This window comes from Euprymna scolopes, chromosome 22, assembly GCF_053919585.1.
Source record: "Euprymna scolopes isolate OS-2025 chromosome 22, ASM5391958v1, whole genome shotgun sequence".
Lineage (NCBI taxonomy): Eukaryota > Metazoa > Mollusca > Cephalopoda > Sepiida > Sepiolidae > Euprymna > Euprymna scolopes.
In genome coordinates, this window is record NC_136503.1 from 49,160,233 (window position 1) to 49,172,473 (window position 12,241).

General features: G+C 36.5%; 1 protein-coding gene across 1 annotated transcript in view; it reads right to left on the reverse strand.

Annotated features, from left to right (window-relative positions):
• Positions 1-1,723, reverse strand: part of LOC145243438 (putative universal stress protein SERP1273) — a 36,078-nt gene extending 34,355 nt beyond the window's left edge. The window contains exon 1 of the mRNA XM_080106326.1: positions 625-1,723. Coding sequence (XP_079962452.1) covers positions 625-694 — 70 coding nt within the window. The 5' untranslated portion in view covers positions 695-1,723. The remainder of the gene's footprint in view (positions 1-624) is intronic.
• Between the last annotated feature and the right edge of the window lie 10,518 nt (positions 1,724-12,241).

Here is a 12,241-nt window from a genome sequence, read left to right on the forward strand (position 1 = left end):
CCAGACGATTTCAAGTCTTCAGTTCAGAGTATTGACGGAGAATTGTCGAAACAGTTCGAGTTGAAAGCCACGTTTTTGAAATTCATTTTCTTTGAGGTGCTAAAAGAATTTTAAAGCATAACCCAACTCTTCGCACATTTATTTTTCCGCGGCATTCAAGTCGTAAACTGCTCGGTCACTTCTGGGACTAAGTCACGATATTCCGTTAATACTCTGGGTGCCATTCTTTACAAGCACCCTTTCTTTTTATAGAGATATGATTTTACTGAAAAAAAACAAACAAACAAAAAACAAAAAAAAAACAAAACCCTTATTTTAAGCCATCATCATCATCGCATCTACCACTGGGAGTGTGGCAGTGGCACTGTACGTAAACTTGAAACTAAAGTAGTTTACGGACCGTGCTATTTTTAGATAGTTCAATATTTAAGGTATCTTTTGTTTATTAACCTATATGAAAATACAGAATGGTTAACAAAGCTCTCCCTATGCAAAGAATGGGGTTCCTAAATAACGTTATTACTTTAGTACGATCCATAAACTGCAGAAGTATTCCAAATTAGCAATCCATTCGAGAATAAAAAGAAAAAAAAAAAAGAAAAAGAAAAAAAAAAGGTAACTTACATTTGAAAGCAAACTCGGAATGTTCACTGCCGTCCATACCAATAACTATTACTCTTCTATCTGATGCCATTTTTTTGTTCTTTGGTTTAGGGTTTGGTTTTGTTGGGTTTCAGAATTAATTCACGTCAGGATTTTGTTGGAGTTTTTTTTTAAGGTTCGAAAGTCTTTATTTTTCTTAAATGAAATCCAGTCTTAGTGAGAAATGAATTAAATTACTAATATCTTTTGTAGAGTCACTTAGATGTAAGACAGAACCAAATAAAACTAAATTCGGGGCTTAACAGACAACACGACGCAAGAAATAAGGAATAAATTGAAGCAATGCTGAGGCGAAAACAATTTTTTTTTCGACTTAAAAGAAATAAGAACGTTACTCTAAAGGGCCGTGTGCGCGTGTGTCTGTTATTATTTAAATTATAGTAACATAAAGCCCTGACCCAGTTTTAGGTTTATTTTTATTTTTTTTTTTGTGAACACTTTCCCAGCGGCTGGACAAAAATCGTGTACGTGTCCTGTTTTGTTGTAGTTATCGCCGTTTTTCGCCGAGCAACCACCTGACGTTAAAGCATAAATACAACTGGCTGGCCTTGATTTTCACACTGACCCCCTTATATCCAGCTGCTCCATGGTCACCCTGCCCCCACCCCTCGCGTATATGAAACCCTTGGCCTTGTTAGTGTTACACTTGAGTCGAGTTCGCAAGAAAAAAACAAAACAAAACAAAAACGATGCATACGTGACACTGAGTTATTCGCCTCTGTATACCTCCTCACGCTACAATGACGCACCCACCTCCTATCCCCACCCCGTTTCTCCTTCTGTCTCTTTACTATCTGCCCGGTCAATAAATTCAATGGCACTGATGTTGACGCTAAACCCAAAGAAAGAAAGAAAGAAAGAAAGAGAAAAAGAAACCGAAGCAAAACGTTTGAGAAAGAAATGGGCGTATTATTGTAAATTAGAACCCTATGTTAGTTCCCATAAAAAGAAATGGATAAGCCTTACTGTTGGCAACGTAAATTATTTGATATTGATGCAGAATACGGACCGTTCTGAAATAATAACGTTATCATTACTCTCGCTTCCATTATTTTGTCCCTTAGTCCTCGCATTCCATGAGCGATGACACAGGGGAAAGATTTGCTGTTTCCTGAGTCAGAATCTGTCTACTTATTGTTGATTATTTTTTTTTTTTTATCTTAATATATTATTTTTTCTACCTCTTTACATCAAGTGGTTTCATGCCTTGTTTTAGGTGATTATCATTAAAAGAATATTCTTAACATGGAAAGGGGAGCTTTTTAAAAAAAATTTTTTTATAAACTACTTTCATTTAACAATTTTTAAGGAATAAAATATACCGTAAAACTTGAATTTTTAACTTCAAAATGCCATCTAAAACATAGTATGGTTCGCATTCTTCATATATGCAAATTATTTTAATGAACAATTGGAAAATTAGCAAAAAAAAAAAAGTTTGTGCTTCATCGATTCATTTCTGACCTATTTGCGTAATTTGAATAATAGTTTATAGAAACTATAAGCATCTTAAGTAAGTATTGGTTGTGCATAAAGTAATAAGGCACCCCGTACCTTACTTCTGTCAATAAACAAGATGTTTGCTGTTTTATTTCTTAACTCACAACTGCTTTATAACTTATATTTTTTTTACGCAAATAGGTCACAAATGCGTAAGTACACCAAAATACTTTTTTCCCCCGATTTCTTAACTGTATTTCCTTAAAACTGTTGCCAATAGTAACGTTTACCGAAAAATAATATCATAGTTTTATTTTTTACGAATACACGTAGTAAACACACTGAAAAACTTGGAAGTTAAAAAAAAAAAAAATTAATAAAAAAATAAAAATAAAATAAAAATAGACTTTAGAGTACAGGGATCTGTTTAGCACATGAATTTAATGTAAAATGATCACTCACTTTCCGACCAGATAGCGCATGGTTTTAGTTAAATCCTATATTTACTTGGGGGGGGGGGGTCTGATGCCATCCAGACTTAAGGTTAATGGTCGGGTTAAGGGAAGCATTTTGATTTAATTGTGCATGCGGTTAATATTCCTATCAACTTTTTTAGAGATTTTAAAACGCTATCCGGTTAAAACTTATGGCCCGGAAATATGTGATAATTGTTTAATTTATACGCGAAATGTATCCCAACTCTAAATTCTAAAATAATTATTTTTATTTTACTAAAATTTTTAGGGCATTTACATGGTATCGTCTAAACAAAGTAGAGTCTCATTGTTTTTTTTTTGGGGGGGGGTAGTATAGGGGGCTTGTATAAATTTACCAAAATTATTTTACTTTGCACCAATGTTTTCTTATGATATGTTTTTCTTTGGGACTATGATTTAAAGATCTTACTTTCTTTTGTTTGTTTATCGCTAATTGCTTGAGGCGCTCCTATCGGGGAATACTAACAAGAGTGCTCATGCATTTTTTGTATAGTTTATGGTATTTTTTGTTTATTAAATTGCTATGTGAAAGTATAGAATAATTAAGAATGTTAAAAATGGTTGTCTAAATAATAACGTTATTATTTCAGCATGGTCCGTAAACTGCAGAAGTGCTCCAAAATATCAATCGAAAATTGCAAAATAACCCCCCCCCCCAAAACTTACAATTGAAAGCAAATTCGGAATGTTCACTGCCGTCCATACCAATAACTATTACTCTTCTACCTGATGCCATTTTTATTATTCTTTGGTTTATGTTCTTGCCGTTTAGAGTTTGTTTGTGTTTGATTTCAGAATTAATTCATGTCAGGATTTTATCGGAGTTGTTTCTTTTTTCTTTTGGCTCGAACATCTCTTGTATGCTGGCTATTAAATAATCATCTTCCGACCTTGCGTCACATCTTCTCTGTGGTGGGAGACAAAGATTAACAACTATCATGATTCAATACCTGATATTTTGCATCTGAGCTAATATGGATGGGGTCTGGTTTTGTTTGATCCGAGGAAGCTGTTCCACCAGGCATTACCCTCTGGTTGAGAAAGTTTCTTCCTGTTCCTGAGGCCCTTCCCCACCCCCAGGGAAATACACGATAAGAGATGAATGGTAGTAACATAGGAGTTGGAAGAAAAAACTGGTTAGTTCCAATCAATAATTTGGGTGTGACTTTGAAAATTGCGCAACATAACTTTATAGATTAGGTATCTAATTGAAAATGAATGACGTCATAAAGGATGAATGGTAGTTATTAAAAGTAGTTTAATGTCATAAGGAATGAATGCTAAATGGAAAAAGCTATGTATTTGTATGTTTGCTTGAAAGTGGATGTAACTGCTGACTCTTATATCAAGCAATGTTGTAATTAAGATTTGGTTTGGTTGCTTTGCTTTACGGCATATCAACTTTTTTTCAGGTTATTTAATGTCGAATCCAGTATAGTACATCAACCCTTTGGGTTATTCATATTGCATCCAGTTATTTTGCAGAAGTTTTTTTTATTCTTCAAGCTTTTTGTGTCTTCAATAAAGCTTTCTAGTCAAATAGTTTCTTTCCCAGAACTGCTAGACTTTGGAACTCCCTTCCGGGATTCTGCTTTCCTAACTATACTGACATGTAGAAGTTCAAGTGTAATGTGAACAGACATCTTGCTACTCATCTCTCTTCATAATATTCCTGCAACTTATGTCCCCGACAGTAGCCCCCTACTTTAAAGTGGCACTGTGCCTTGTTTGGGGTGAAAATTGAATAATAAAAAAAAGTTTGTAGTGTTTGGTTTGGTTTGGTTTGGTTTGGTAGTCTTGTAGTGAAATTTTTTTTGCTCCCTGATCTGCAGAACATGAGTTTGCAATGGAAGTGGGAAAAGGGTTATAGTATTAATGTTTGGTACATTTTAAGTTAGGAAACCAGTCGGAAAGTGGGGGAAGGAGGGAGAGAGAAAAGGGGAAAAAAGAAAAACGGGGGGAAGTGGACTGTTGTTTTTGTTTTTGCAGAACATAATTACGTTTTGCAAAAGGGATTAGAAAAACGAAAACACACCAATATTCGGTGCATTTTATCTCAGGAAGCCAATATCTTCAGACAGCCTGATCTGGTAGTACCAGACATAGTTAAGAAATTATATATTCCATAACATACACGTAATAATGTCATCTAGTTTTATGGCTCTATTATGCTAAAAAAACCTGTTGTTTGAAAGAGATGCCAAATTTCATCGATGTATACCTTATATAAAGTTAGATACAGCAGGACCCCAGGATACGGCATTAATCCGTTCCAGGGTTGGACCGTAAAGGTGAAATCACCGTATGGCGGGGCCTAAGCAAAATTTTATACAGTACATATTAAAAATTAGTAAAAAAATATAGTACAGTATATAATACACATACATATAATCCTTATGAATAACACTGTAACCTGGGGCCGCAAAAACATCGTATTCCACATCGTAACTTGAAAAAAAAAAAAAACTTATCTTAGGCAACCGTATCCCGGGGTTCTAATGTACGTGCATATGTTTATGCACGTACAGGATTCACTTCTAAATTAATAAATTGATCGCTATGAACTTTGGAACAAAGCTGCTAGGCATAATAGGTTTTAATGTCGGCTATACTTTGTATAAATTTGATGTAAAGCAGGCATGTCAAACACGCGGCCCGTGAGCCGTATGTGGCCTGTCGTAGACACACATGCGGCCCGCACGTACAAATGATTTGCTTTTATCTCACGACATATTGGAGGGAGTTTCGTATGTTTTAGCGTAGTAGAAGTAGGAGGAGATAATTTTCGGTCAAATGAAGTCTTATAAAAAAAATCAACACAGCTAATGCAATTCTGAATTTTTGAGATGAGATGTGAATGTATTGTTTTGGTTACTCGGACATTCATTCTCATCTTGGGTGTTATTGGCACAACGTTTCGGTCGTTGTAACCTATGACCTTCCTCGGGTGTTAAATCCATGTTTCCTTTCCTCTACTAAGGAAAAGAGGGGTTAGCTCTGCATTGCAACAATTCGTATCGTGGGTTTAAGAGTGCGTCCGTAAATTATTAAGAAAGTTTAATCTTCAGGGGTCACTAAGATATATTTTTAAAGGTTTTCTAATGACTCGATGTTTTCATTAATATTGACAATTAGCATAGTTATTCCGTGAAATCCTCATATAAACAGAATAAATGTTTCCCGTTATATTGTAAAATTTGTCAGAATGTCCCGTATCTTAAAATACTGGAGATCAGTTTTCTGCATCTAAGTACAGGCCTATCAGCCTCCTGTATGCCATGAGTTGTTTGAACCTTAAAGAAATTGTCAACCGCCTCAGCAAGAACAATCTACTTAGTCACACACCATATAGATTTTGTCCTACAAAGTCAACAGTTGATGCACTGACTGTAAAATTGCTCAGTACCAGAACTTCCTTTCTGGAGCAATAGCTCGTGAGATATCAAAAGGGTTTGGCACAAAAGGTTATTTCACAACCTTGGCTGCTATAGGGTATCTGTGAAATGACCTCACACATAGAGCTTTCCTCCTTGTTAGGTCTATAATTAGCTATTGATGGGCAGTAGTCTGAAGCACATAGTATGAATAACATTATGCTTGAATTATTCATTCTAGACACCTTGCTCGCCCTGCTCTTTATCAACGATCTTCCGAATGATATTCTGAGGCCATTCGTTGACATTTATGTAGATAAGACAACCATCTATGGCAGCACTTTGAAGAGCATTGATGATCTTTTTGGTTCTATCCCATCAAACCTCAGGCATATTTTGCAATGAAGAAAAAGAGGGACTTGTTAATTTTAATATCGCTATAACTAAACTATTCTCCTTTCATCACCAATGCTCGGATACTCTATTTCCTCTTTGGCTCTTCCCCTTGAGGAAGTTCATTGCATTAATAAGCTTCTAAGATTGACCTTCACTCCAGATCTGAAATTGAAGATTACATAAAATCCATTTCATATTATTTGGATTCATCGACTACTGTTCTCATCTGGAGTGTTATTTTCGCAACATTTCGGTCGATGTAACCTTCGACCTTCATCAGGTGTATCGAACTCGGGAATGTTTCTGTCAAACTCGGGAATTTGGACAGAAATTTCGAACGGAACCCTTTATTTACTTCATGGGGGTTGTATGCTCTCGTTCCGTCAGCCAGACGTTCTAAGTAATTCACAATTTTATTTTTCGGTTGCCCACACTGAAAATTGAACCTTCAACATTCAGGAAATATTACTTTTACAATTGATTTTTCCAAGTATTCTAACCAGTGCGCCACGGTCCTCTTCAACTGTGAAAGTGATATTCTCCTGAAGGTTCAATTCTCAGTGTGAGCGACTGAAATATACAATTACGAATTACTTAGGATCTCTATCCAGTCATGGTTGACGAAACAAGAGCATGTCATCCTGTGAAATAAATAAAGGGTTCTGTTCAGAATTCCGTCCAAATTCCCGAGCTTGACAAGATACATTTGAAAAAGGTCGAAGATTACATCAAACATTGTGAAAATGACATTCAAGACGAGAATAGGAGTTCGATGAATCCAAATAATACGAATAACTAATCCTCATCTCAAAAATTCAGAAACATCAAATTCATTATTAAGGTTGCTGGAAAAGATTATTGGATCATTTTACTACTCTATAAATTATATCATTTCTGACGCCGTCCTCTAATTGTATACACCTTAATATGGAGTACTGTTGCCACATCTGAGGAGGGGCCACTCAGAGTACTTTTTTCCTGTTTTTACAGAGTACAAAAATCGACTTCGAAATCTAATAAGGTATAATATTCCCTACAGCCGCCTCCTCATAGCAGAGAGGTTGCTGGGCTTTTTCTACTTTTTCATGGCGGATGTTCGACTGTTCCAATCTCTGATCCCCTGTCAAATATTCACAACAAAATCTCATCTAGCTACAACCATTTTAAAAACATTCTTTTTTTCTGTACAGCTAAAACGAAATGGAACTTTCGCGAACAAAGTTTCTTTTCAAAGACTTGCAACCTGTGGAATACAATACTTCTTTCCAGCTGATTACAACATGGGGGTTTTCAAGTTGAATGTTAACAGATTCTCCTCGAGTCGTTCATCTAATGAAATAATCAAATTTTGACCACTTCACCCATTATTTTCAATCTTCTCAAGATATTGTTCATCGCTAACCGATAATCTCTGTAACACTTAAGTGGATTTTAAACATGGATAAGCAGTGGCACATTCTCTCTCTCTCTATCCCTCCCTCTCTCCCCCTCTCTCTTTCTCTCTCTCTCTCTATATATATATATATGTATATATATGTACTTCCAATAAAAAACAAACAAACAAACAAACAATTTGTGCTTGTTTCATTTTTTATTCAAAAATTTTCAAGAATCGGTTTGGAATTGGAAATTAAACTATAATTTTTCCGGTTCCGATACCGATTCCGATACCCCCAAAAGTTCCGATTTTCCGATTCCCGATTCCGATTAATTGTCCTAACACTAATATATATATATATATATATATATATATATATATATATATATATATATATATATGTCATCCACATACAGTACTGTTTCGCTGTTTTGCAGATCATCAGTGCGGCTAGACAGGCAACTGCCTCAAGCTATATATATATATATATATATATATATATATATATATATATGAGCAAACAGTTAATAAAATATGTTAAAAAACACTTTGAAATGAGTTAAAAACATATTTAATCTGAAAAGGAAACACTAGATAAATGGATAGTCCTTAATCCGGGGAGTTTCGAAGAAATAATCTCCTTCTCATCAGAGGGTAGGAATTAGCAAAATGCGGGATCGGATTTTGCGTGCAGAAGTATTTGATGAAACAACAAGTAAGTCAAAGATCTTACTTGAAAACAACATAAGTTAAGCAGAGGGAATATGGTAAAGAAAAAGGTGATTACACATGAATGAATAGTCTTGTGGAAGATAAAAAATCCAGTGACGGTAAAATCCAAATGTAAAACTTCAAGAAAGTTAAAAGAATTTCCATTTGTACAAGTAAAATCCAAGGAAATCCCGTAATTGGAAGAAGATGATCCATAATAATCCAAAGACAGAAATCCATGGAATAATTCACAAAAATTTGTACAAGAAAAAAAAATTAATAAAAGAATAAATAAGATGTGCTTTTCACTCTACTTCCGAGACATACCTATAAATAAAAAAGATCTGGGAAGAGAAAGGAGAGAAAAAAATGATAAAGTTAAATATAAAATAAAGGGAAACAAAAGTAAAAATGACCCAGACAGGAAATATTAAAGGCGTGAAAAAATATATAGGGCAAAATAATATAGGTCAACTAAAATGTACAGGTCATCACTTAAAAAAATGTCAGCAAGAGTTGTTAAACGACACTAAAAGGAAAATAAAAAAGGAAAATCAAAGTAAATAAATAAATATATAATAATTAAATAAATAGAAAATAAAGAATAAATAGAAAATAAAGAATAAATAAATAAATAAATAAATAAATAAATAATTAAAATATAATAAAAAATAAAATATAAAATATAATATATAATATAAAATAAAATAAAATAAGATAAGAATAAAAAAAATTATTTAAGGGGAGAAAATGGCCGGTATCTGCAATTTCAGGAGAAAAAAAAGTAAGTAAATTCATATAGTAAAATTTAAGTAAATATACATACAAGATATGAAAGTGTGGGTAGATTGATATATTAGATAGATAGGAAAGTTTAAAGAATAAAACAGAAAATGCAGATAAAAAACCGGCCATGCAAAGAAGAGATAAAGAATTAAAATAAAGGATTATTAAATTATAAAGTATTAAGAAGTATGTCGAAAAACGATAAAGTTAAAGAAAAAATATTTTATATCTATATATGTGGAAAAAAAACTATTTAGAGGGTAAAGTAGATTACCCGGTGATAGCGTAAGCTCCGAGGGGTTGCAAAGGATGCCCTATGCGACCCCCCCCCCCTACTGGGTCGAGTAACAAGTTTTGTAGTACGGCGAGCAGCGAGTAACTAATTTGTGCCAACCGTTCACCAGTAAGTCGTTAACAGGACTGGTGCTAGTCAGAGACACAATTCTTTTATAACAGAAGAATAGTGCCTCCCCCTACTCCTCCAAGTCTATAAGAGACTCGTTCTCTCAACCACTCAGATTAGAATTCCGCCCTCGAGGCCGGCGCCACCAAGTAAGCAATCTCCTTTTTTTATTTTTATTTTTATTTTTATTTTCTCACACACTCCCGACAAAAACGAGAAAAAAAACAAAAGGTAGAAGAGAGAAAAGAAAAAGAAAAAGTTACATAAAAATGACAGACCACCAAAATACTTAATCAAAAAACAACTGTTAGTACAATATAGCAGTAGTCGATCAGTCCAGATATCAATCAAGCAGGCAGCAGGCTAGGTCTACCCCGTCGTTTTGTAAGGGGCGCACATTCTGGGCAATACCACTTTTGCCTGTTGGGAGGTTCTGAGTCGATACCGACACATCGGAAATGGTACCAATCGTCGCACGAGTCACACCCGATCATATTCTGATTCTGCTGCGGAGAGCTGCACAGGGGACACAACCAGACCTGCTCTTCAACACTAGGGGGTGAATCCAACGTCTCCCCTCCCTCCGCAACAGGAGGTCCTTCAGGAGTCCTAGAAAGCTCTAAGGGGTACAGATGTTTCAGGGAATGTACTTCCTCCAAGCCCTCCCCTTTTTGTACACGTGCTGCTCTAACGACACCATCATGGCCTGGAATCAGTTCAGTAATAGTTCCTAAGACCCAAAACGGTCTGGGTTTCAAAGGACTCTTAATCAGCACAACATCATCCTTCTGGAGGCGGGTTCTTGTACTGAGTCGGGATCGACCAGGAATCTTCCTTCCCAGCTCTAGCAGGTACTCCTCATACCATAGTTTGTGGAAATCTGTCAGACATTGGTCCCTAAGTTCCAAGGTTTGAATTAGCCTCTCCCTGCTGGGAGGCAACAAGGCTGTTCTATCCTCTCTATCCAGTCGTATCAATAGCCCGGGGCTCTGATTGGGCTTAAGGAACATATTAGGGGTAATTGGAGTAGCATTTTTGTCGGCTGACACCTGGTAAGTAAGAGGCCGGTTATTAACAGACCTCTGAATATCCGATAACACTGTCAGAAGGGTAAAGTAATCCAATCTACCCCTGCCAAGAATCTTAAATAGGCAATTCTTCATGGTCTTGATACATCGCTCCCATGTTCCTCCATACCAAGGAGAGAACAAGGGAATGGTTTTAAGTTTTAACTTACAAGGACCGTATTTTCTTTGATAGTCCGTAAAAAGAGAGAGACGATCGAAAATCTTTCCACTTCCTATAAACGTTTTCGCGTTGTCACTATAAAGGGTTTCGGGAACGCCATATCGGTTAGTAAATTGAACCAGTGCCTGGAAGAAAGAGGGTACGCTCATGTTGGGAACTACTTCAATGTGTATTGCTCTGATATTCAAACAAGTGAACAGGAGCAAGTACATTTTCGTATCTCGTTTCCCGTCACTCACCCAAAGATGGCCAGTAAAATCAATCCCAGTGTGTTGATAGGGGACTCTGAAATCGGTACGGTGCGACGGCAGGGCAGCAGCAGCATTCGGCGTCACTGGCGTTGAATTATAACGTTTACATCTGGCACAAACAGCCAGTACCTTATTCACAGCTTGTCGACCCTGCGGGACCCAATAACCGCTTCGCCTCAACTCCGCTAGAGTTGACCCAGTTCCAAGGTGGCAACACCTTTCATGACAATCTAAAATGATGAGTCTGGTAACAGGATGATGTTTCCCTATCAGAATGGGGTTTTTAACTTCATAACCAAAGTGGGAAGATTGGTTGATTCTTCCTCGAGATCGAATCAAACCGTCAGGGTCCAGAAAAATATCCAGAGCACGAACCCTAACTGGCATGGGTTTACCACTCGGCTCCTTTAGGTACTCCACTTCCACGGGAAATTCTTGCCGTTGCACTGTCTTCATAAGGTAGATCGCTGCCTTAGAGTTGTAGTCCCATTGTCGATTAAATCGGATGGCTAGGAACTTAAACACCAAGGCAGTAACAGTCAGTAAACCAGAGAATGAGGAAAACCTCTGAAAAGGTATGGCCGAAGTGTACTCTTGATCATGGACCAAAGAACAATTTGCTGAACTGCGGGTCATTCCCTGGCATATCTCACTCAAACAGGGCATATCCTGTCCTGGCCATTGAGATATTCCTTCGCATAGCCAGGAAGGGCCTGAACACCAAAATTCCATCTTGGATTGGAACTTTCTCAATGTTAATCCTCTTGTTAACAAATCCGCCGGGTTGAGTGTACTATCAACATATCTGAAGAGAGTCTTCAAGCCATAGCGAGACTCCAACTCCACTTTCATCTGCAGAATGTCTTTAAGTCTATTTTTTGCAAAAACATTTTTGCTAGCCATGTTTTGAGATAAAATCCAGGACAAGACCACCTGTGCATCCGTGGCTATACACAAATTCTCGGGAACAAATCCTTCACAATTGTCCAGGATTGTGGGGAGACACTTGAAGGCGAGGAAAACGGCCATTAGTTCCAACACAGGCAAAGTCTTGTCCTTCATAGGTGCCACCTTAGCTTTCGCAAATAATAAGG